This window comes from Phoca vitulina, unplaced genomic scaffold (assembly GCF_004348235.1).
Source record: "Phoca vitulina isolate PV1807 unplaced genomic scaffold, GSC_HSeal_1.0 scaffold3, whole genome shotgun sequence".
In the NCBI taxonomy this organism is placed as follows: Eukaryota; Metazoa; Chordata; class Mammalia; order Carnivora; family Phocidae; genus Phoca; species Phoca vitulina.
Genome location: NW_022589706.1, coordinates 79132239 through 79159377, shown reverse-complemented (window position 1 = coordinate 79159377; position 27139 = coordinate 79132239). Strand labels below are relative to the sequence as shown.

The window sequence follows — 27139 nt, the reverse complement described above, 5'->3', positions numbered from 1 at the left end:
ATAACACAACATCTTGATTGAGAAGCAGAAAAAAAACTTGGTTCTGTTTATTGGCACTTTTAGTATTTATCTATAATGTGCTCTTGCCTTCCTACTTCTCAGTATCATTTTTTAGATACAAGTCTCTCAAAGCATCTTAGTTTAACTGAATATTTTTAAAAGGAGAGCTCCTTAAGCCTTAGAATCTTAAGGCATATTTAAATGGCAAGTTGTCACTTAACCAATTAATTAATAATTCAGAATATGTAAACAATATTTGTCATGAGAACAGATTAAAATTTCTTATTTCATTTATTTTGCCACCAATGTTGTGTAACCTAAATGGATTAGTAAATTTTTTTTGTTTATAATAAACTGTGTAACAGTCATAACAATGGGAAAGAGTAAAGCTAAAGATAATACAAGATAGAAAATAAAAATATTTTCTTATAGGATGTGTTTCCAAACTTCTTATGGAATGTGTTTTCAAACTTACAATTAATTATGGCCAAATATGGTGGATTTTTAAACAAAATATTACAGCAAAAAATATAAAAATATAATGCAGTGATTTGGTAGAAATGACATGAAATCAAAGATATAGATTAAAGAATTCTCTCATTTCACAAATTTTTACACAGTTTTACTATGAGACTTGGCTGATACTGGCTGTGTTAATTGAAAATAGTTATTTAGCTTCTCTAGGCTTTAGTTTTCTCATGTGAATATTAAAGAGATAGAACCAGGTAATTTCTAAAGGCCTTTCCAACTTTTATTATTCCATTAAACTGTGATTCTTAATTACTAGGAAACCATCTAGTTTCTCCATATTTCCCCACTTTTTATTTTTCCATTCAAGACACCCAAGCATCTCAATTTAACAGCTTTCTTGAAGCTTTACTGGGATGAAAGATTTGAAAAGACTTTCATGAACACAATGAAAAAACAATTGTCTCATTTAAATAACAATATTGAAAATGAAGCATTTCATTTAAATTAACTTTCTGGATAACTAACACATATTTTATTGAATACCACATTTTTTTTTAAACATTCTCTTTACATTTCTAAGTCATACTATATACTTTAATGACTCTAAAAACAGAAAATATTAGCACATCAATTTTTTTTCTTTTCATTTTCTTGAAGATGTAAAATCATCTTCCTAAACATCTGTTACTATACAGGGGATCTTTCAGGGCAATTCAGGTATGAAGGTTCTTACTGAGACTTCATTTGGTGGCAAGTGACAGAAATCCAACTCAAACTGGTAAGGAATTATTGGCTTACCTATAACTGAAAAGGAGCTGCTTCCAGGTGTATCAACAATGTGGTTATTAATTTGAGGCTTTCCTTTTCTCTCCTTCCATATTAAGGATCTGCTTTGCTCTGTGGTCACTTCGTTCTTTGGAAGGCTTTTCTGTACATCACAAGGATTTTCAATAGTGAGTCTGGGCTTAGCAACCCCAACGGAAAGAAAGCTCTTTCTCAATGGTTCCAGGGAACACCTTAAAACTGACTCTTATTAGCCAGGTATGGGTCCCATGCTCATGCCTGAAACAATCAATGTGACTGGGAAAGAATTTCCCTCTTTGGCCAGGCCTGTCCTCATCTCCAGAGCATTGGTAGAGCATGGGGATTGGGAAGGTGAGGAGGACATGAGTTTCACATGAACCACATGGATGGAGAATAGAGGAGATGGGAAAAGAAAATTAGTATGCTGGTACCAAAAAGTCAGGAAGAAAGATGCTTGGCAAGCCAAAACTGCAAATATGGAAAAGATATTTATCCCCACATTTTATTGCCTTAAATTGCTATCTTTCCTGTCAAGTATCACTCATGCTGCTCTCAATTTGCCTCTATCACAATCTCTTCCTACATTTTAACTTACAACATCTTATCTTCTGAGGGTTTGGAAACCAGATGAGCAGTCATTTGAATTGTTTTCAAAGTAAGAGTTAGTGAGCCCTAAGTGAGTACTTGAGAGCTTCTCTGTAAGTAAGGAGTATAAACTTTCTACTTTTTAATGGATTTCATGACATATCTTAGACTCCTTAAAAGGTCATTTTTGCATATTTTCTAATTTCTTTGACAAAACTGTCTTCTTGGTAGGGGATATACTATTGTAATTTCAAGACTCAATGACTATGAACAGTATGTGCCATGAACATGGTTGCTTTAAAACAAAGGTTACATTTTTTTCATTTCCTAAATTTAAGTGGGTTTCTAAAGTGAGACAGGTGATATAAGTGTTCTTTTAGAAATGGAAATATAGCAGAGAATAAACAATCAGAACTGGCCAGTTGTAAATTGTTTTCCTGGGGTTACTAAAATACTAGTATTTTATTTTACCTTTTCTCTCTGCAGTAACTCTCTGATCTCAAATAAGTACTTTGGTGTCCATGGTGGAGATTATAGGAGAATAGGGAATTTTTTTGGAATGCAAAAACTATATAAATTCCCACAAAGAGCATATACTGAGCAACATGCCAAATTTTGATTGTTTCCATTAGAAGAGACTTAGAATAACTAATAAAATAAATTCTTAAGGCTTCATTTTAGCTAATAGGTTATGTCTATTAAAAATAATCATTTATACTTGTTGGCTATTTAAAAATATTCTTCATAGGGTGCCTGGGTGGCTCAGATGGTTAAGCGTCTGCCTTCGGCTCAGGTCATAACCCCAGGGTCCTGGGATCGAGTCCCACATTGGGCTCCCTGCTCCTTGGGAGCCTGCTTCTCCCTCTGCCTCTCTTTCTCTCTCTGTGTCTCTCATGAATAAATAAAAATTAAAAAATAAAAATAAAAATATTCTTCATAAATGGCAGAATTGGCTGATTTTGGAAATTTAATAAAGGAGGTGATTCTAGACACTGCCCAAGAGTTCCTATGTAATTCTACTAACGAGACAGATGAAAAAATGACAATGATGAGTGTTACATCCACCTCAAGAAGTTAGCCTTGAAAGAAAGAGGTAAAAGGCATTATCAAAGAAAATCAATGGGATTAAGTCATAAATTCTTCAAGATGGGAGGAACCTTGTCCTACTTAATAAGGAAAACAAAAAGAATCATAGAGGTTTGTATTAGGGAGAAAGATTTGAGTGACTCATAACCACCACTATTGAATGTTTACCATGTGCATGGTTGGAACCACTCTTATATCCATTTTATAGATAAGGAATTAGTTACAAGGAAGCTAAGAATTTTGGTATATGATGGGACTAGACTACAGACCCAGCTTTGTTCAACTCCAGACCCAGCAGACATCACCACTTACTGTATGAGGGGGTCATTCTCTACACAGGGTGAAAGCCAAGTGCCATGATTTGGAACATGATATCCTAACTCTCCAGCCTCATTTCCATTGCCTTCAGCCTCCCACCGCATGCTTCAACAAAGTTTCCCCTTACATCCCACTGGCTTCCATACCTCCATACCTTTAAGACAAGGGTTCTCTGAACCCAATATTTTTCCTGTCAAAATGCCATTCTTTCTCATGAGTCTAAATTTTGGAATGAGTTTATAAATTTTAAAAATCATACTTACATATATACATATTATATCATTATATGTACATGAGGTTTTTTGAGATGCCACTCTGGCCAACATTGTATTTTTTAAGAAAGAAAAATAGTGGTGGTGGTGATAATGATGGTGGTAGTGATGGAAAGGATATAATTTTCTTTGGAATATTAAATGCAAACATCTTGGCACTTTATTAAACAGAAAATGATTCCTTGAGGCCAGGGTCCTGTCTGATTAATCCTTGTCTTTATGGCCTAGTATAGTGTGTGGCACATATTAGGTATGCAAATGTGTTGAATTAGATTATCCCTTCTCCCACATAATTTTCTCTTTGCTTCTACCAGGGTTTATAGTTCATGCCTCCATTAAAATATCATCATACTTGTTGCATTAGGAATAAGTTTGATTACTAGTAACAAGAATACTTGACTAACAGTGGTTTCAACAATTACTTCAAAGGTTGGCATCCAAGATTGAGGGAGCAATTCAGGGATATTGTCAAGGAACCAGCTCCTCCTATCTTAATTATTCCCCTTAGTAAAGGGCATTTTATTCTCATGATTGAGAGATGCCACTGGCCTTCCAAATGGTGTATCTACATTCTAGGGAGGAGAAAGAGAAATGTTAGAGGACAAAGAGTAACAGTATGATCCTCAGAAAGCCTTGCCTTATTGTCTGGGAATGAAAGCCCTCCCCAGGGACTCTCACTTATATCTCATTACACAGAACTGTGACACATGGCCACCTAGAACTGCCAAAATGAATAGGAATTGGAGTTTTTGGCTTTTCAGCCTATAGCATGGGAAGCCAAGGGCAAAGAGATTGAAGTAGTTGTTTATGGAGTCAACCTATAGGTCTGTCCTACAAGTTTTTTTTGTTACTTCATGTAAGTTTATTTTTCTTGGAATATTGTCAGCCTACAGAGAACAAAAAATATGTTTTAGTAATCTTCAAATTACCCACAATGACTATCAAGAGAGTAGATGTCTAAGACATTGTAGCTATTCAATCAATGTTGTATTATTTTCACTTTAACTTAGAAATATGAACCAGGCAGGAATTAGTGATTCTAGTTTCTCTGAAAATGATGGAATCCATAAATTTATCTTCGGTGACTCATTTCAACATTGAAAAATTGCCTGGAGCTTTCCTGTTTCATCAAGTTGGCTCATTAGAGAGAACAATTTAACAGTAATATTGCTTGGAATATTTGAAGAATAACTCAGAAAACAGGGTGGGAAAGAAATACAAAAATATTAACAAGGCCTTTTTCAAGAGAGGTAAAGGTAAATAAGAATTAGATACACTACATTGTAAGTATAGATAAATAAGAATACAATACAATATATTGTAATCAAAGAAAAGATTAGCAATTGAAAGTTAAGAATAGGGACTCCTGGGTAGCTCAGTCAGTTGAACATCTGCCTTCAGCTCAGGTCATGATTCTAGGGTCCTGGACGAGTCCCCAGTCCGGCCTCCTAGCTCAGTGGGAAGCCTGCTTCTCCCTCTGCCTGCCGCTCCCCCTGCTTGTGCACTCGCTCACACTCTCTCTCTCTGACAGATAAATAAATAAAAAATTTTTTAAAAGAAAGTTAAGAATAATCCAATTTAAAGTATTTTGGACATTCAGAATTCTAAGGGAAAAAATAAGTGCAATTCACTCATTTAAATTGCTCAAACTGCTGCTTAATTCATTCATGTAAATTTCCAACTTGTTCTATATCTATACTATTTCTCCTTCAGAACAGATCCCATTCCTCCTCCCTGTGTCATCTTATTTCTAATTATAAATCATGGGGGATGAAGATAAAGTAATTGAACGTGAAGATTTGGAACCATCCACAGGAATGGATCATGCAGCTTCTACATATCAAGAAACACAGGTAAACCTATGACCAAATTTAGAATATTCCAGCCATTTCCTTAAGGAAGGGACTGTATATTTCCAAATATATGATACAATTGTATTCTCTTCATTCTCCATCACTCAGTTAACAATTCTCCCCATTCTTAATCCCCAAACTCGTACGGTATGTGTGACTACCAATTTTCCCGGTAGTCATTTAGCAGCTAGACCCACATGAGGCTGGAAAAATAGAGAGCTTGTGAAATGCTTTGTGTTCCCAGCCTAACCCCTGGGATGGTTCTGGTTTTTCCCCCCTCTCTCTTTTTATTGCTTAAATTCAAGTAGATGAATGAATCTGAATTTGTTTTCACCACAAGTAGTTCTCTTTTTCTGGCCCATTTTGATATATTTACCAACTATTGCCTTGAATAATATCTTAAATAGGCTGATTTTAAACCCAGTACTACAAAACAAAATGGAATACTATGTGACTCAAGCATTTATAATGTTACCAATAGGGACTTAATGGTAAATACTCCTAACATAGTTCTTGTTCCAAGCATTTACTCATTAGCTACTAATATAGCTGTGCATTTCCACTGTAAAATGTTAGCCTTGATTCTAGCAGTGGAAATTTGATCTGTGATGTGATGGTTCAGTAACTATAAAAATGTACAGCAAATATACAGTTTTAAGGATTCTTAAATTGCTTTAAACACAGGAGGAAACAGTTATGAGCTCCAAAGCAACAGATGCCAAAGAACCAACAGAAGGAAGTAACCTCCTGAATAGCAGTGAAAAAAAGCTACAAAAAATGCCAACTGAATCAAATAATTTGCAAAGACTGAGACGGACATTTTCTTGTCCTCCACATGGTTTACTAGATAGAGGAATAACAAATGGTATGTAATTGGTAAAAATTAATTCAAAAAGAGAGGGTAAAAGATAACATTGTTATAATGAGAGATTCCAAAATAATATGGTTTAAAGGACAGAAAAAAGTTTACTTCTCTCACACATGAAAACTACTGGGTGAACAATTCACTTTGTAGATGGGTCTGCTCCACAAGTCATTGAGGGGCCCATGCAGACGGGTTCTACCATCTTCAACACAAGGCTGTTGCCACTACCATTCCAGCAAGCAGGGAGAGGAAAAGAGCGGAGATCAAGGATATTTTCCTTTTTTGTATCTGAGTAACTTCATAGGATTACATTAGGACTCCAATGAGAAAAATGATTGAGAAATCACTTGTAAACAGAAAAGCACTACATAAATATTGGTTTTAATTATTATTGAATAATGCAACTAATGTTTGAACAAACACAGCTTAATTTATACTTTCAAATGAATCTATCATTTTATAAGTAAGGATCCTGATTTCTAATTCAACTTATTCCAGTACAGCTACTATTACCTAAAATATTTGGGGGATTTTTCTTAGGGAGTTTATCTCAGCACTATTTCAAATATTGTCTTTGAGGAATGGATTTGGTTTTTGGAGGCAGACAAACATTATTATGATACCAATTTGATGAACAGATGGATGTTCAGATTCAGTAATGCTGTTTTTTGTTCAAAAAGGAAGTGTGTGTGTGTGTGTGTATGTCTGTGTGTGAGTGTATTAATTTTGTACATTGGAAGATATGTGGTATAGCAGGAAAAAGGAGAAGGGGTTTGAAAATTATCTATAAAGGCAAATTTAAATACAATTTCAAAAATTATGTTGAGGAATGACAGCACCACTGGAGTATATATATGGCTTCCCAAATAAATATGTTGAAGAATATAACACATTTGATCTAAAAGTTGTGTTTACTGAAAAAATCAGACTCGCTTCTTTATTGTTATACTTCATTTGTGAGCTCTGAAAGACATTTTTACCATTCTCAACTTGGACAATGGAAGCCAAGTATAATATGATATATTCTAGGCTCTACACATGTTTTTAATGAAATTAGCTAAGTTCCAAAATATACACCAGTTGTTAAGGCAACCGATAATTTAATACCTATTCTGTCCTTTTTATTATTTTTTTAAACTTTCACCATTCAAATCATGGCACATATCTATTTAAAATATTTATAGTAAAAACAGATAGGGATTGCATTAAGGAAAGGGTATAAATGAATGATGTGATTTGGAGACTCATTTTTTTAAATTCTATGATCATTGTCCATAAAGCTGCCTGAGAATTGGGAACTCATGATATATAAACACCTCTTCACTTGTTTTCCTGTGCCTCTGTTCCGGAGGCTTACAAGACTGCTCTTTTTTTCCCTGTATTCCTTCCTGTGTCCCGTCAGTGTACTTAAGTATTTTTCTTAAGAAGTAGATCTCACATGTGAAAATATGATTTTTCCAAAATCATAAATGAGAAGTAAGTTACTAACTGAATTAAATGTGATTTAGATAAACCTTGTAAATGTACGTTTACTATATATTTAGAACTGCATTTTGAATATGAGAAAGGAAAGAAATGCTAGAGGTTTAAAAGAAAAGTGGTCTTGAAGTGGAAAAATTAATTCTACCTTCTGAATTTAGTACAAAACTGGTTTTATACTTTGATAAGGTAAAATTTAGTATCTGGCAATTCCTGCTTTCCCATTGCACCTCCCATACTACATAGAAATTTCAGTTCCTATACCCAACTGGAAAATACAGAAGGCTCTTTAGTTATTTCATTGTAATAGCATCACGGTCTACAAAATCTGTAATAATTCTGTGAGGCTTAAAAAATGGGACATTGGATTTGATCTCCAGCAATATGGTAGATGAGACTCAATGAACAATTCTATCACTTATGTCAATGAAAACATCTGAAAACAATATTTTAAGTCTTTTTAAATGTACTTGTTATCTGTCAAGAAAACAGGAACTTGTCAGACACCAAAAACAGTATGACTTGGAGAAATAAATAAGCGCTCAAGCTGGCTTTCACTCTGGAGGTTTCTGCAAAATGCCAGTGAACTTGAGATTCATTTTGAGAACCATGAGAATATAGGAGGCTGTGCTTGAGTCTGCCCAGGTTGGGAGAAATTTCATAGGAGACATCATTCTTCGTCACCCACATTGGGAAACTGGAACCCAATGTGATGGTGAATTTGAGGTAAACCTGCCCTGCAGAGGGAGACTGCAACAAAACCTTATTCTATTCTGTAGTGTTCCTGGAAGAAGGAAGAGTCTCCACTAAAAATGTGTCCCAGATTGTTAAGATTCTAAGCACATGGTAGGAGCAAATTCAGATCCTATCTGGGAAAACTCACATTCACCTCCAACAATTCCCAAAGATAAAGTTTCAGAAAAGAGTTCACTGTTGCCCAAAAACCCAAAACCAAACAAACAAAAGCAAAAATCACAACAAGCACAAGGAAACAGATTTCAAAAATTTGCATTATCAGAAAATAAAATAAAAAATATTCTCAAAATCTATGAAGTTAAAGAGGAGGTAGGAAATATAAAACAAGTAACTGTTTATAAATATGAGTAGATTTTAATAAGCACCAAATTGAACTTCTAGAAATGGAAGACATAGTACAGTAATTGAAATTTAAAACTCAGTAGATTAGGCAACAGATTAAGTGAAAAGAAGATTGATAATCTAGCAAATAGATCTGAAGAGATTACAAGGCAGTACACACGGAAAAAATACGGACAGTATGAAAACTGGGGTTAGGCAAATGGAGAAGGGACTGTGGCTGTTTAATTATTTAATCACAGTTCCAGCAAAAGAGAACAGGAAGAATGGCGAAGAGGAAATATTTGAAGAAATAAAGAAGGGATGTTCCAGAATTGATGGAAAACATAAATCCTAAACAGACTAAAAGGAAGCCATACTGAAATTAAACATAAGTACTGAACATATCACACTTAAATTGCAGAAAACCAAAGAAAAAGTAAAATCTTGAAAACAGCCAAAGAATAAGATTTCCCTAAAAGAGACCTAAAAACAATAATGAAAGCCAGAAAGCCAAGGAATAGTATTTTCAAGGAACTGGAAGAAAGTAACTCTCAGCCTAGAAGTGTATATACCCTGGAAAACTATCTTTTAAGAATGAGAATAAAGGTAATTCCAGATAAATAAAACTAAGAATTTACTACCAACAGATCTTCATGAGAAATATAGTATGCTCTTCCACAGTGTTTCTGTACCATGAATTAGTTCATATATGATGGTAAGTAAGGAATTGTGTCAGTGTTATATGAAAGTTTGCATTTGTACATAATTTTTCCTGCCACATTTATATTTTGCATCATCAAGCAATAGTGAGTGAATGCAAAATGCACTGAAAAACAAAAACAGACAAAAGAAGATCAGGTATATGGTTTCTTACAATTAAAGATAAAGCCTTACTAAAATGAGGACTTTTTAAAAAGCTGAACTCCTTCAGGCAGGTAGTTGCTGGCTTAGGGGCTTCAAAGACTTCTCAGCTTTCTACACCATTAAGCTATCTAATGAAACCACATGTGGATGTAGAAGCCAACAGTACAGATAAGGTAGCTGCCAAGACTTTTCCCTCAGTTAAAACAACAACAAATATTTGATTGATGGAGAAAACTATAATCTGGATCAGATTTAGATGGAACTGCTTTCTATTGAAAGCAAATGCTTTCAGGATTCTACATGTTGAGGTAGTAAGTGTGGTTCCGGGATTAAGTCCACAAAAAAGAGACCGTGAGATGCAAATGTCAGTGGAGATTTAATTGCGCTGGTACTTTTATTAGGATTATTACGGTTTTTGTCAGTACTTTGGTCACAAGTTCTGAGTTTTGAGTGGTCTGCCCAACTGTTTTCACAGGAGTCTTTGTATTTTCAGCGTACAATTTAGTACAACACAAGCTTTTCAAAGAAACATATTTCACATCCTAATAGAAATGCCTCTATTAAAGGAAATTCTTCAGGCAACAAAGTAATTGTCCCAGATTAAAGGGTTGAGTTGCCATAACAAATAATGATCAAAATAGAAAATAGATGAGTATATGGATAATTCTAAACAAACATTGACTATAGGAAAGAAACAATAACAGTGTTTACTTCAAGACAGAACTGAAAATACTGGAATGCGATTGTTCAAGCATTCTCCTATGAAGAGAGTAAAGATAGCCAATGTTACTCTTTTTATTAACTAGTGAATATTTATGGTAAAATTATAAAGAAAAATAGGGGAATGGTTAAAAAAAAATTCAAGATTGTAGTTCCTTCTGGTAGTGTAAAAGGAGATGGAGGATGGGATTAGGAGGGGCCATAGGTGGATCCAAAGACACTGGTAATAGCCTACTTTTTAAGATGGTTGGTAATTACCCAGTTGTTCATATTACTGATGTTCTTTAAAATTTACACATGGTTATAAATATTTGTATGTATGTTCAACATTTTTTAAATTTTTACATTATACCAAAACCTGCATATGACAAGTTACTGGTAGAAACTAGTTTTCCTGGTTTATTTCAGTTACCATGGTGGTTCTTCTCTGGGCTGTGGTTTGGTCAATTACTGGCAGTGAATGTCTTCCTGGAGGAAACCTATTTGGAATTATAATCCTATTCTATTGTGCCATCATTGGAGGTAAACTTTTGGGGCTCATTAAGTTACCTACATTGCCTCCACTGCCTCATCTTCTAGGTAAGTGCTAAACACTTCCTGTTTTCTTCAAGAGGAAATCATATTTTAAAAATTGCAGTTTGGAAAGCTTTTGAAAATCAACATAAAATATTTCTGTATTTGCTGTGCTGGCACCAAAAGCCAATTGTTAAATTTTGACTTAAACATAGCAATTTTTAAAAATTACATTAAATCTACAATTTTAATTTTTACTTAAAATTAAATAATTTGCATTAAAAACAAGACCAATAGATACTCAAAATTGATCACTTCCTAATTATTTCACTGCATTTTCCCCTTACCTATGCTCTTGATCTTATGGAATTAATATATAATGGTGTGCACTGGCTAGCTCTGCCCAATTGCACATCCGTTGACACCACGTTGGTAGCTTAACATCAACCATGGTAGAAGTAACTATAAGACAGAAATCAGCAAATGCTACAAAACAGGGCTCAATATATTGTAAGTCACTCACATCATTGACAAAGGACTGAGGGGGTCATCTGCCAACTCAATATCAGGTGGCCATATCAATCCAGACCATTGGCAAAGGAAACAGTGCCCCAGGGAAGTTGTTTTCACATTCATTTGGAGAATAAAAAATGCTTCCTCATGCCCCCCTAACAAAACTCCAAAAGAAACTCTTAACATATTTTTGAGTTCTTGTTAGATTATTATTTCTTTTGAACTGTGCTCGTATCAACACTGTTTGTAATGAAAAATCTGAAAAGTTCCTTAAAGTCCATTAATTGGTCCAGAATTACAGTACTTCCGAACAGTGAGATACTCTTGTAACTATTTTTTTAAAGATTGATTTATTTATTTAAGAGAGAGAGAGCGATCGGGGGAGGGGGGAGGGGCAGAGGGAGAAGGAGAGAATCTCAAGCAGACTCCCTGTTGGGCATGAAGCCTGGTGAGGGAAGTGATCCCACAACCCTGAGATCACAACCTGAGCTAAAACCAAGAGTTGGCTGCTCAACCGACTGAGCCACCCAGGCACCCTGATGCTATTGCAACTATTAAAAAATGAGGCACATGCACACGTACAGAAGCATGCTTAAATCAGTATAGAAACTTTCTGGAAAGGCACAGAAAACCTGCAAGAGTGAAAACTTTGGTGAATCAAGGTCAAAAGTTTGCAGTTGGGGTAGGTCTTGTACTTGCCACTTTATACTTGTCAGTAATGTTTTAATTTACCACGAGCATGGATTATCCTTATTATTCTTTTAAAAACAACTGTTGTAGGCTAGTTCATAGTTGCAAAAATTCTGGAAAGACCCTAACTGCAGAATTCAGAACTTAAGAGACCTTCTAGATTAAATGGCAGCGATGAGAGATTCCTGGCAGTGATGCATCCTGGCCTAATGGTGTCTGGAGCAAGTCACAAAAGCTATGCTTGTCATTAGCGTCTATTCTCATAGCTTACATACAGAAACTTGCAGTAAATTTGCTTAATCATTTCATGTGCAGTACTTGTGAGGACATGCTGAACAGAGGATACTGCTGGGGAAGAACAGAGGCCAGAAGCCTCAGAGTGTCTGACGGAGAAGTTTTTCCCATTGTAGGGCATGTGGTATCAGCGAGGGCACGATTCTCTCACAAGCTCCTCAGCTCCCTCAGTCACTGTCAACTACCTACACTTCCCAGAATGTGTCACACTTCATCTTCATGTCTTGGGAGAAACTGCTCACCCATCCAGAAACTTCTCAACTCCCCAGCCCCTTCTTCCCTTCTTTGAATCCCTCTGACTCACCCCTCCTGTCTGAGCTCATACAATACTGCCTTATGCTTCCATAAAATTGAGGTTGTTGGTTTAACTTGCTCCCCTAGAGGCTGAAAGCTTTTTGACATGAAGTACCAAGTTTTTGTTCATTATTATATTTCTAATACCTACTACAGGGTCTAAAATACTGAAGGTGGGGAGCCTGGGGGGCTCAGTCCGTTAAGGGTCTGCCTTCAGCTCAGGTCATGATCCCAGGGTCCTGGGATTCAGCCCCGTATTGGGCTTCCTGCTCAGCAGGGAATCTGCTTCTCCCTCTCCCTCTCCCTCTGCCCCTCCACCTCATTCATGCTCTCTTTCTCTCTCAAATAAATAAATAAAATCTTTTTTAAAATTTTAAAAAAATAAAATAAAATACTGAAGGCATTAGGTAAATGTTGAATGGCTGAACAAAAGAAGAGTCAGCAGCTGACATGACAGAGCAATGTCTATTTCGTCGTAACTCAGCTATAAGCCTTTGCAAAGCAAGTTATATATTTTGTATTAAATTATCTGGCTTGAAGATAAAATAGAACCCATACAGGTATTTGTTGAAAATTCAGGTAATCTGACATAGCAAATAATTTTAGGAGCTGTTTGCTATTTGCACACAAAAGAGTGACTGAATTGGTCATTGTATTAAAACATTTTATGTTTAGAATTTGACCACATTTCTATCCAAATACTACAACCTATTTCTCCCTTGCAGGTTCAATTATTTAGGAATTATTAATGATTCTAGTCATTTTTTAAAGATTTATTTATTCATCTTAGAGAGAGAGTGAGGGGTAGGGGCAGAGGGAGAAAATCTTCAAGCTGACTCCCACTGAGCGTGGACCCCGATGCAGGGCTCTATCCCACAACCCATGAGATCATGACCTGAGCCGAAACCAAGAGCCAGATGTGCAACCGACTGAGCCACCCAGGTGCCCCTGATTCTAATAATTTTTATCTGCACATTAAAACCCTTTTTTTTAGCTCCTCTAATTTAACATATTGTTTTAATTTTTTATCAAAAATTTAACCTTATTTCATTTAGGGACTAAGCATAAAGGATGTGGTTTCTGGGATTATAGGGTAGTCTCTTTCACACCTAAAGTGCCAAAAAATACCTGTCAGAATGGCTGAAATAAACAACACAAGAAACAAGTGTTGGCGAGGATGCAGAGAAGGGGGAACCGTCTTGCACTGTTGGTGGGAATGCAAACTGGTACAGCCACTCTGGAAAACAGTATGGAGTCTCCTCAAAAAGCTAAAAATAGAACTACCCTACAACCTAGAAATTACACTACTAGGTATTCACCCAAAGAATACAAAAATACTAATTCGAAGGGATACGTGCATCCCAATGTTTATAGCAGTACTATCAACAATAGCCAAATTATGGGAACAGCCCAAATGTCTATCAACTAATGAATTGGTAAAGAAGATGTGTTATATATATAATAGAATATTATTCAGTCATAAAAAAGGATGAAATCTCGCCATTTACAAGGACATGGATAGAGCTAGAGAGTATTATGCTAAGTGAAATAAGTCAGAGAAAGACAAATACCATATGATTTCACTCATATGTGGAATTTAAGAAACAAAACAGATGAACATGGGGGGAAGGCAAATCAGAAAACACTCTTTTTTTAAATTTAAATTCAATTAATTAACATATAATGTATTATTGGTTTCAGAGGTCTGTATTATTGGTTTCAAGGGCTGTGATTCATCAGTCTTATATAACACCCAGTGCTTATTACATCACATGCCCTCCTTAATGCCCATCACCCAGTTACCCCATCCCTCCACCTCTCTCCCCTTCAGCAACCCTCAGTTTGTTTCCTATGATTAAGAGTCTCTTATGGAGGAAAACCAACTCTTAACTATAGAGAACAAACTGATGGTTACCAGAGGGAAGGTGGGTGGTGGATGGGTTAAATATGTGATGGGGATTAAGGAAGGCACTTGTAATGAGCACCAGGTGATGTATGGAAGTGCACTTGAAACTGTACTGTACACTTGAAACTAATACTGTACACTTGAAACTAATATTACACTGTATGTTAACTAACTGGAATTTAAATAAAAACTCTAAAAAAAGAATATGAAAGAGATATGAACTCAAAAATAAGTAAAGTGCCAAAAATGTTTTCTGTATTTGTATACTAACTAAAGAGTTATTGACTTCTCCATTCTAGGTATGCTGCTTGCTGGGTTTCTTCTCAGAAATATCCCGGTCATCAGTGATAACATACAGATCAAGCACAAGTGGTCTTCCGCTTTGAGAAGCATAGCCCTGTGTGTCATATTGGTCCGCGCTGGCCTTGGGCTTGATTCAAAGGTATGAAGTGTAAATTTCTAATTGTTGACCAGGAATTGTATTCCTCCGATCCTACTACTATTGGGAACCACTGAGCTTTAGACACTTTGTGTGATGGTCTCAAGAAGAGAATGGAGTTTATTTCACACAGGACTGACTATTCCCAGAAGATGTCCCATATTCTTTCTTGGAGTGAGGTGGAATTACTCTCTGGGGACAGCACTAAGAGTGAAGGCTCTGCTTTTCTCTGACAGACATACAGGTCATCCTTGTAGATAATGGTGATAAGAGAAAGTATTACATTTTTGGTGTGCAAAGCCTTATGCAAGTGTTTAGGGCTAACTATACCAGCTCAAGAAACTGTTTGGTACAGAGGAGGAGTCTCAAGTATGCTTATTTTAATGCAATTACTAACATATGTTTTTGAATGAAAGAATGAATGTTCCTGGGGATGAAGATTTTCACCCTGGCCTCTCTATGGGGCCACAGATTATTAAAAAAGCTAATGCTGAGAGTGTTCAATCAGCTAGTTTGGGGATTATTGAGTACAGACTCTAGAACACCCTGCCTGAGTTCAAACCTGGCTGTGTAATTTAACCAATTTCATGATCTTGGGCAAATGACTTTAACTTGTGCCTTTTTAGATGAGGACGTCTAAAAATACTGGGAATAATAATATCACTTATAAGGTTGCTATGAGGATTAAATAAGCTATCTCCAAAACACTTAGAACACTGAAATATTTGTTAAAACTCATTACCTGGAAAATTCATGGTAATCCAGACATGGTCTGAATACTGAAGAAAAAGTATTTAATGTCATAATCTCTACCTGTCTTTATAGGATTATTTTAGTATCTCTATTTGTCTATTTCAGGCCCTGAAGAAGTTGAAGGGTGTTTGTGTAAGATTATCCATGGGTCCTTGTCTGGTGGAGGCGTGCGCATCTGCTCTTCTTGCTCACTTCCTAATGGGTTTACCATGGCAATGGGGATTTATACTGGGGTAATGATTTTTTTTTTTGTCATATGAAAATAATGCAGAGATGTTGAGGTCTTTCCCTGATTCCATACAAGAGAATGTATAACAAATTATTTTAAGGACATCAGAAATTACAACATAGGTATTCCAGCATCATCTAAATATTATAACTTCAAAATATACTATACATAGTATATGTCTAACTTTTACAGCGATTATGATTTAAACTATTGAAAAAGTAATATTACTATTACTATTAAACTATTGAAAAAGTTTTACCTACACCTGATTCCGTGCTGGTGAGAGAAATTGCCATTTCTCACCTCAAAGTCTGTCCAAAGGATAATAAATGTGTCAACAGTAATCAACCTCTAATGTTGTTTTTCTCCTTCTGACACCAGACAATTATGATTAGGTGGTTCTGCTGTCTCTTCCTTCCACTGCCAGTTCTTTGAATGGTTAACAGTCATGAGAAGTAAATAAATATGAAAAGTACTTAGTAAGAACTTAGTACTAATAAGTAGGCAAGAAGCAAGAAATTCTTACTTCTCATGGTTGAGACTGTGGAGCTGTTCTGCCTGGATTCCAGTCCCAGCCCCGTGACTTTCCAGTATGTGACCTTTGGCAAGTTCATGAATCTCTCTGTGTCTCAATCACTTGATTTGCAGAATGAAGATAGTGATTGTAGCCACCTTCTAGGACTGTTGTGAGGATAAAATTAGTTAATATATGTAAAGCACTTAAAATAGTGTATAACGTTTTTGGCTGTTACAGCATCTGCTGGGGTTACTCTCGCCATCACTGCCATGATGGCCTTCTCCTAATCCGTTGTCTTTTTCACATACCAAGTCCCGACAGAAGGTCTAACATCAGTCGGTTCCAGTTTAAAAAGTCCACGCTGTGTTTTTCAACCCTCATACTATGAATGTTTTGGTTTTGTTTTATTTGTTTGTTTTTTAAGGCAGATTTCTAGAACTTAACCCCATGAGGCCTTCGGTACCACCCATAATTACATATTTTCGGGCAACCTAAGTAGTTCCAGTACAAGCTGTCTGTGGCCACACTTGGAAAAAGTGCTCTATAGAACGTGTGTGTGTGTGTGTGTGTGTGTGTGTGTGTGTGTTTCTGGCTTAGTGCTTCACTGCCATTTGAAAACGGTAGTTGTCTGAAGTGTAACCTCTAAAAGAGTAGAGTTTACTAGAATTTCCACAACAATAATAACAATGAGTAAGCCACTATCAACTATTTAAAGTGCTGCCTACTTAGTTTTGTTTTAGGTGCTGTGTCTCCAGCTGTCGTGGTACCCTCAATGCTCCTTTTGCAGGAAGGAGGCTATGGGGTTGAAAAAGGCATCCCGACCTTACTCATGGCTGCTGGCAGCTTCGATGACATTCTGGCAATCACTGGCTTCAACACATGCTTGGGCATGGCCTTTTCCACAGGTAAACTGGTCAGTTCACAATGAGCTGTTCTCTTGTGCCCTAAAGACATAAATTATGATGTGACAAGCAAGGCATATTTGCTTGATAATTGGGTAAGGCAGACTGAAATAGAGAAAGCAACTCCAAGAGTTAGTTCTATACCTAAGGAGGGACTGGTAGCTTCCTATTTTACTCCCTTAACCCTCTGGACATGGACTGTTCCAGGGGTCTGGTAAGGCATTAGTGGGGGATCCAGAGTAGCCAAGTTTAAGGAAAGATTCGAATAGCTTTTGCATGGAGGCCTCTGGGAAAGTTAAATCTTGCAGACTTCACACATAGATGTGTAGGTTTTTCAGAGAGCACAAGTGACTAGAGAGCCGTCCAAGGGAAAGGAAGAGCATTCTTCTAAAATAGGAACAGTTTCTGCTCTCTTCTACCATTTTATGGGCAATAACTGCAATGATTTTAATGGCTATCTTATTAGTACTCACTAAGTGTCTGATATGGATGTATTTTGTGCTAAATAGTAATAAAAGAAGGGTACAAGGCACTTTTTGTCTCACGCTATTATCAACACTTTTACTCTCCTTTGGCACAGCACAAGTTTCTTTTTAATCCATGTCCAAGATCGGGAGATAAGATTTGCAATTCCATATTATTGACAAAACTTAATTGTAGCCTAAGTTTAGGTTCCAATAACTGTGGGAACACACTTTCTTGGAAGGTCATATGTTTTCAGTCTCTCTAGTTATCTTCCCATTTTACAATTCATGCTGATTACCTAGAACCTCACCTCTTCCCCATTGCCCTAAAGTTGCCTTACATCCAGTCACTAAATTAACCTTAGCAAAACATGGTTCTCATAGTGTTACTTTTTGGCACAAGAACCAATGAGGATTCCCTATTATCTGTTAGGTCAAATCTACACTCTTGTCTTTATTTTCATTCTACTGTACGTGTCCAAATTTATGTTTTCACTGATTTCCTGGTATGCTTCTTTCCTTATTTTATTTTTTTATTGTTTTCTCTTTCCCAGCTTTATTGAGGTATAATTGACAAAATTGTAAGACATTTAAAACATGTGGCATGATGCTTTGGTATACATGTATACATTGTGAAATGATCCTCCTGTCGAATTAAGTAACACTTCCATCACCTCACATATTTACCTGTTGTTGTTGTTGTTGTTGAGAATATTTCAGTTCTACTTTCTTAGCAAATTTCAATTATCCAATACAGTTTTATCAATTACAGTTACCATGTTAAACATTAGATTCTCAGACCTCATGATCATTTTATCTTGAAAGTTTTTACCCTTTTAACAGCCTCTCCCCGTTTCCCCTACCCCTTAGCCCCTGGCAACCACTTTTCTACTCTCACTGTCTGAGTTCAACTTTCTGTTTGTTTGCATCTTTAAAACAGTGGTTCTCAACCTCAGCTGCACACTAGAATTACCTGGGGAGCTTTCAAAAATACTCATCTGTGGGCACTACCTCAGACCAATTAAATCAGAGCCTTTGGGAATGGAAGCCAGGCATTAGAGCAAGAGTTTGCCTTAGAACCACAGGGGAGGGGAAGGAGAGAAATGGGGGAGGTGGGGGGAGGGCTTACTGGGGTTTTCATAATCCAGGGAGTGTGGGCTATGGATAGTTTAAGAACTTTCCTAGTCAGCAATGCTATGTTCCCTCTGCCCTGCTCCACTAAATGTAGTCCTTAAACATTTTGGGTGGGAACTACCTGGAACCTCTTTAAAATGTGGATCCCAAGGCCTGCCAGGCTTACTGAGTCAGAAATTTTACAGGTGGGCCCAAGAAGTCTTTTTTTCTTTCTTAAGCAATTTTACATACCAGAGACTGAAACTAATTAGCTAATTTCTACACATTTATAGTGAATTATTTACTGTAATTGCTTGAGACATATGCTACTATCACAGCTAGATGCTTCTGACAGTCACACCATTATGTAGCATAGAGCTGCCCTAGCTAAATAAAATTACTACAGAGGTAATTATTTTTTTAAATAAGAGAGATGATTGAAACTCTCAGAAAGGAAAGGACCTACCCACCATAGGTCCATTGGCTGGGGCCCTGTAAATCAGACTGACAAAAGACAAATTAACAAGAGGAAAGCAGTTAGCCTGTGCACCAAGCTTGCAGAGGGGAGAACTCAGTGATGACTAACTCCAAGGGGTGGTTAGAATTGGGGCTTATATATATAGCATCTTAGCAAAGAACAATAATTTTGTAGAGATGTGCAAGACAAAGGAAAAGAACTTTGAGCTTTTGGAGGCAGCAAATAGGGACACTAATGGTAGCTAGGCCTGCTTCTAGCAAAGTTTGTTACACAGATTCTCCTGGTGCTGTCTTTGGGCTGATGAGAGTCTGAAGTTGTCTCAGTGGTTAACCTCTGTCCTTCCTGGTAGAGGGGAGGAAGACACTTTAAAAATTTATGTCCTCCTTTTAGGTAGATAGGGGAAGATAGACACCTTTTCTTGATTCTGTTTCTTCTCAGTTGCCTTCTGCTCAAAATAATCCTTATGCCAAAGTGGCATACCTTGGGGTGGCATGTTCTGTTACCCTAAACTACAATAACGAGAAACCACATAACTAGTTAGCACATTTTTTCGTAGAACAGTGTGGACTTCTTCCTTGCTGATTTGGATGCCTTTTACTTCTTTTTGTTTTCTGATTGCTGAGGCCAGGACTGTGTTAAATAACAGTGGTGAGAGTGGACATCCCTGTCTTGTTCCTGACTGTAAAGTAAAAGCTCTCAGTTTTTCCCATTGAGGATGATATTAGTTGTGCATCTTTTGTATATGGCCTTTATGACATTGAGGTATGTTCCCTGTATCCCTATTTTGTTGAGCATTTTTGTCAAGAAAGGATGCTGTACTTTGTCAGATGCTTTTTCTGCATCTATTGAGAGGATCATATGGTTTTTATCCTTTCTTTTCTTGACGTGGTGTATCATGTTGATTGATTTGCAAATATTGAACCACCCTTGCAACCCAGGAATAAATCCCACTTAATCATGGTGAATGATTCTTTTAATGTACTATTGGATTCGATTTGCTAGTATCTTGTTGAGAATTTTTGCATCCATGTTCATCAGGGATATTGGCCTGTAATTCTCTTTTTTAGTGTGGTCTTTGTCTGGTTTTGGGATCTAGGTAATGTTGGCCTCATAGCATGAATTTGGAAGTTTTCCTTCCATTTCTATTTTTTGGAACAGTTTGAAAAGAATACATATTAAGTCTTCTTTAAATGTCTGTTAGAATTCCCCTGGGAAGCCATCTGGCCCTGGACTCTGGTATGTTGGGAGATTTTTGATTCCTGATTCAATTTCTTTGCTGGTTATTGATCTGTTCAAGTGTTCTATTTCTTCCTGTTTCAGTTTTGGTAGTTTATACATCTCTAGGAATTTATCCATTTCTTCCAGATTGCCCAATTTGTTGGCACATAATTTTTCATAATATTCTCATATAATTATTTGTATTTCTGTGATATTGATTGTGATCTCCCCTCTCTCATTTTTGATTTTATTTATTTGGGTCCTTTCTCTTTTTTTTTTAAATAAGTCTGGCTAGGAATTTATCAGTTTTATTAATTTTTTCAAAAAACCAGCTCCTGCTTTCATTGATCTGTTCTACCAGCATTTTTTTGTTTGTTTCTATATCATTTATTCCTGCTTTAATCTATATTATTTCCCTTCCTCTGGCTTTAGGCTTCATTTTTTGTTCTTTTTCTAGCTCCTTTAGGTGTAAGGTTAGGTTGTGTATTTGAGATTTTTTTGCTTCTTTAGGTAGGGCTGTATTGCTGTATACTTCCTTCTTATGACTGTTTTTGCTGCATCCCAAAGGTTTTAGACTGTCATGTTTTCATTATCATTTGATTCCATGTATTTTTTTAAATTTTTTCTTTAATTTCCTGGTTGACCCATTCATTCTTTAGTAGGATGTTCTTTTTTTTTTTCTTTTTAAGATTTTATTTATTTAGAGAGAGAGTGTGTGAGCAGGGGGAGGGGCAAAGGGAGAGGGGGAGAGAGAGAATTTCAAGCAGACTACACGCTGAGTGTGGAGCCCAATGCAGGGCTCAGTTTCACCACCCTGAGATCATGACCTGAGCTGAAATCAAGAGTCAGACTGAACCACCCAGGTGCCCCTAGTAGGATGTTCTATACCTTCCATGTGTTTGTGGTCTTTCCAAATTTTTTCTTGTGGTTGACTTCAAGTTTCACAGTGTTGTGGTCAGAAAATATGTATGATATTATCTTAGTCTTTTTGTATTTTTTGAGGCCTGATTTGTCATGGAGAATGTCCCATGTGCACTGAAAAGACTGTGTATTCTGCTGCTTTAGAATGAAATGTTCTGAATATATCTGTTAAATCCATCTAATCCAGTGTAGCATTCAAAGCCATTGTTTCCTTATTGATTTTCTGCTTCCGATGATCTGTCCATTGACGTAACTGGGGTGTTGAAGTCACTTACTATTATTGTATTTTTATCAATGAATTATATTATGATATTTAAAGAGGCTATGCAACAAATAAACTTTTCTGGGAGCAATTTCAAAAATAATTTGTTTTCAGATTTACTTTTAGAAATAACTTTTGAGGGAAGCCTGAGTGACTCAGTCAGTTAAGCATCTGCCTTTGACTCAGGTCATGATCTCAGGGTCCTGGGATGGAGCCCCTCATTGGTCTCCCCGCTCAGCTGAGAGCCTGCTTCTCCCTCTCCCTCTCCCCCTACTCCCCGCTCATGCTCGTGCTCTCTTTCTCTCTATCTCAAATAAATAAAGAAAATCTTTAAAAAGAAAAGAAAATAACTTTTGAGAAAGAGTAAGTCCCCTTCACTCATTGTAGTAAGAAAAGATTCTTGGGGCTCCTGTCTGGCTCAATTGGAAGAGCACGTGACTCCTGATCTTGGAGTTGTGAGTTTGAGCCCCACATTGGGTGTAGAAATTACTAATAAATAAATAAATAAAACTAAAAAAAAAAGATTCTTGATTTTAATTGCCAGATTTTTAAGTTACTATATTCTATACATATCAGAGCTACTAAAGTCAATATCATTATTAGTAAAAAAACAAAACATCAGGCTCTTAAATGGCAATTTGAAAACTAGATCTGTCTTCTCACCCAGGCTTTGCCTATTGTATAGTAGAACAAATTAGCTCTGATTCATGAATTTTATCTTTTATATTTTCTTAGGCCCTTTAAGTAAATTTTTATTGAAGTAAATGAAAAAAAAAAGTACACAAATAATAGATTTTGCCTGTCTTGAAATTTATCTGCAATGATATGCATAGCTTTCTTATACTATAGGCCCATGTTATTAGACATTTTAAGTCACATATATTTAAGAATGTAGAGAGCAGGAAATATCTGTATACTTTTCCTTCTATGTAATTAGATGCTTTATGTTGATGATTAAAGTAAAGTCTAAGTATTTATGGATGTAGAGTTCTGTCTGAAGTTTTTCTTTTTATATGTTTTTAAGGCTCCACAGTTTTTAACGTTCTCAGAGGAATCTTAGAAGTGGTAATTGGTGTGGCAGCTGGATCTCTTCTTGGATTTTTTATTCAGTACTTTCCAAGCAGCGAGCAGGTAAAAGAAATAATGTATGGGAAAGTCATTCTTTAAAATGTCATTGGAAAAACATTCTGGAACGGTCCCCTGGAAGCCAATGTGAAGAACATAATTTAGAAATGGCTCCCCATTCTAAAACTGCTTATTGCCAAATCAGTGCTATCCATGAGATTTATGAAGAGGGCTAGATATACTGTTGACCCTTGAACAGTGTGGATTAGGGGCACAGACCCCCACAAGGTCAAAAATCCATGTATAACTTTTGACTCCCCAAAAACTTAACTACTAATAGCCCACTGTTGACTAGAAGCCTTTCTGATAACATAAACAGTTGATTAACACATATTTTGCATGTTGTATGTATTATACACTATATTCTTACAATAAAGTAAGCTAGAGAAAAGAAAATGTTATTAAGAAAATCATAAGGAAGAGAAAATACAGGATTCGGGGGAAAGATGGCAGAGGAGTAGGGGACCCTATTTCAACTGGTCCCCGGAATTGAGCTGGATATCTACCAGACCACTCTGAGCACCCACGAAACCAGCCTGGGATGTAAGAAGATCTGGATCTCTACAAATAGAATATTGCAGGCGGTTGGTTTTGAGGTACGAAGCGGGGAGCCGTGATTCCGTGGGCAGATATCGGAAGATAAATGGCAGCGGGAGGGTGCCTGGCCGTGGGGATCCTACACCGCCGGTGAGCGACAGCCTCGCACGCTGGGGACGGGCACAGACTCGCAGACCTGTAGCGGTGGGGAAAGGACTTTGGGGCAGCCCCCAGGATGGAAACCCAGAATGGTGGGGTCACGCGGGCGAACTGGGAGCAGCTGGCGGTTTTAGAAGCACAAAGGGCAGAGACATGCTCCGACCTGGAGGCAGGACTGGGAGCGCTGCGGAGGGGCGCACAACCCAGGCCGCGGCAGTTTATAGCAGCACGGACAGAAACGGAAATGGTGTGGCCTGGAGAGCTCACTGAAGAACAGACTGCGGTCTCTCTGGTCTGAGGCAGAGGGTTGGAAACAGTCTCTTCTGCTCTGATTCGCGGAAGAGACACGGAAAGCCGCCAGAGAACAAAAGCCCCAAAGACTGATTCCCGCTGAGCCCATCCCCCGCCACAGGGGGGCAGGGCAACACCGCCCAAACAGGGTTACCTGAGTAACAGCGCGGCAGGCCCCTCCCGCAGAAGACAGGCTGGGAAAACAAGAGGCCAGCAACCCTAAGGTCCCAAGAAAACAGGTGCATCTTGCTTGGGTTCTGGTCAATAATTTGGACTCTATACATTCCCTCAAACACCCATCAACAGAATGACTAAGAGGAGGAGCCCCCAAAATAGAAAAGACTCAGAGATTATGACTTATGCTGCAGATTTACAAATGGATGCAGATATAACCAAGATGTCGGAGATGGAATTCAGGCTAGCAATTGTGAAGACAATGGCTAGAATGGAGAAATCAATTAATGGCAACATAGAGTCTCTAAGGGCGGAAATAAAAGGTGAATTGGCAGAACTTAAAAATGCTATCAATGAGATCCAATCCAATCTAGATAATCTAACAGCTAGGGTAACTGAGGCAGAAGAACGAATAAGTGACCTGGAAGGCAATATAATAGATAAAAAGAGAAAAGAGGAGGCCAGGGAAAAACAACTCAGAATCCATGAAAATAGAATCAGAGAAATAAGTGACACCATGAAGCGTTCCAATGTCAGAATAATTGGAATCCCGGAGGGAGTGGAGAGAGAGAGAGGACTAGAAGATGTATTTGAGCAAATCGTCGCTGAGAACTTCCCTAATCTGGGGAATGAAACAAACATTCGAGTCCTAGAGGCAGAGAGGACCCCTCCCAAGATCAAGGAAAACAGGCCAACACCCCAGCATGTAATAGTAAAACTTGCAAATCTTAGAACCAAGGAAACCATCTTAAGGGCAGTTAGAGGGAAGAGATCCCTTACGTACAGAGGGAGGAACATCAGAATAACATCAGACCAATCCACAGAGACCTGGCAAGCCAGAAAGGCCTGGCAAGACATATTCAGTGTACTAAATGAGAAGAACATGCAGCCAAGAATACTTTATCCGGCAAGGTTTTCATTTAGAATGGATGGAGAGATGCAGAGCTTCCATGACTGGCAGAAACTGAAAGAATATGTGACCGCTAAGCAGGCCCTGCAAGAAATATTAAGGGGGGTTCTATAAAAGGAGAAAGACCCCAAGAGTGATATACAACAGAAGTTTACAGGGACAATCTATAAAAACAACGTCTTCACAGGCAACATGATGACAATTAATTCATATCTTTCAATAATCACTCTCAACGTGAATGGCCTAAACGCTCCCATAAAACGGCACAGGGTTGCAGATTGGATAAAAAGACAGCACCCATCCATATGCTGCCTATAAGAGACTCATTTTGAACCCAAAGATACATCCAGACTGAAAGTGAAGGGATGGAGATCCATCTTCCATGCCAGCGGACCTCAAAAGAAAGCTGGCGTAGCAATTCTTATATCAGACAAATTAGATTTTAAACTAAAGTCTGTAATAAGAGACACAGAAGGACACTATATCATTCTTAAAGGGTCTATCCAACAAGAAGATCTAACAATTGTAAATATCTATGCCTCCAACATGGGAGCAGCCATCTACATAAGCCAACTATTAACCAAAATAAAGAGTCACATTGATAACAATACGTTAATTGTAGGAGACCTCAATACTCCACTCTCAGCAATGGACAGATCATCTAAGCAGAAAATCAACAAGGAAACAAGAGCTTTGAATGATACATTGGAGCAGATGGACCTCATAGATATTTACAGAACATTCCACCCTAAAACAACAGAATACTCATTCTTCTCGAGCGCACATGGAACTTTCTCCAGAATAGACCACATACTGGGTCACAAATCAGGTCTCAACCGATACCAAAAGATTGAGATTATTCCCTGCATATTCTCAGACCACAATGCTTTAAAACTGGAACTCAATCACAAGAAAAAAATTGGCAGAAATTCAAACACTTGGAAGCTAAAGATCACTCTGCTCAAGAATGTTTGGGTCAACCAGGAAATCAAAGAAGAACTTAAACAATTCATGGAAATCAATGAGAATGAAAACACATCAGTCCAAAACCTATGGGATACTGCAAAGGTGGTCCTAAGGGGGAAATACATAGCCATCCAATCCTCACTCAAAAAAATAGAAAAATCCCAAATTCACCAACTAACTCTACACCTTAAAGAACTAGAGAAAAAGCAACAAACGATGCCTAAGCCATGCATTAGAAGAGAAATAATTAAAATTAGAGCAGAAATCAATGAATTAGAAACCAGAAACACAGTAGATCAGATCAACGAAACTAGAAGTTGGTTCTTTGAAAGAATTAATAAGATCAATAAACCACTGGCCAGACTTATCCAAAAGAAAAGAGAAAGGACCCAAATTAATAAAATTATGAATGAAAGGGGAGAGATCATGACTAACACCAAGGAAATAGAAACAATTATTAGAAATTATTATCAACAACTATATGCCAATAAACTGAGCAATCTGGATGAAATGGAGGCCTTCCTGGAAACCTATAAGCTGCCAAGACTGAAACAGGAAGATATTGACAACATGAATAGGCCAATAACCAGTAACGAGATTGAAGCAGTGATCAAAAACCTCCCCAAAAAACAAGAGTCCAGGGCCTGATCGATTCCCTGGGGAATTCTACCAAACATTCAAAGAAGAAATAATACCTATTCTACTGAAGCTGTTTCAAAAAATAGAAACAGAAGGAAAACTTCCAAACTCATTCTATGAGGCCAGCACTACCTTAATCCCCAAACCAGGCAAAGACCCCATCAAAGAGGAGAATTTCAGACCGATATCCCTAATGAATATGGATTCCAAAATCCTCAACAAAATCCTAGCTAATAGGATCCAACAATACATTAAAAGGATCATCCACCACGACCAAGTGGGATTTATCCCCGGGATGCAAGGGTGGTTCAACATTCGCAAATCAATCAATGTGATAGAACACATTAATAAGAGGAGGGAGAAGAACCATATGGTCCTCTCAATTGATGCAGAAAAAGCATTTGACAAAATACAACATCCTTTCCTGATTAAAACTCT

General features: G+C 37.3%; 1 protein-coding gene across 8 annotated transcripts in view; it reads left to right on the top strand.

Annotated features, from left to right (window-relative positions):
- The window catches only part of SLC9B2 (solute carrier family 9 member B2), a 61958-nt gene that overhangs the window by 9668 nt on the left and 25151 nt on the right, over window positions 1-27139 (top strand). For 6 of the 8 annotated variants that reach the window (XR_004298891.1, XM_032400925.1, XM_032400924.1 and 3 more), the window contains 7 exons: window positions 5250-5389; window positions 6074-6254; window positions 10803-10973; window positions 14904-15046; window positions 15902-16029; window positions 17272-17447; window positions 22925-23031. Coding sequence is in view for 7 of the 8 variants with exons in the window: in XM_032400925.1 (XP_032256816.1) it covers window positions 5300-5389; window positions 6074-6254; window positions 10803-10973; window positions 14904-15046; window positions 15902-16029; window positions 17272-17447; window positions 22925-23031 (996 nt within the window). In the remaining variant the exon portion in view is untranslated. Of the gene's footprint in view, window positions 1-5249; window positions 5390-6073; window positions 6255-10802; window positions 10974-14903; window positions 15047-15901; window positions 16030-17271; window positions 17448-22924; window positions 23032-27139 lie in introns of those variants that run through there. The other 2 variants (XM_032400923.1, XM_032400926.1) reach the window with 2 other exon arrangements.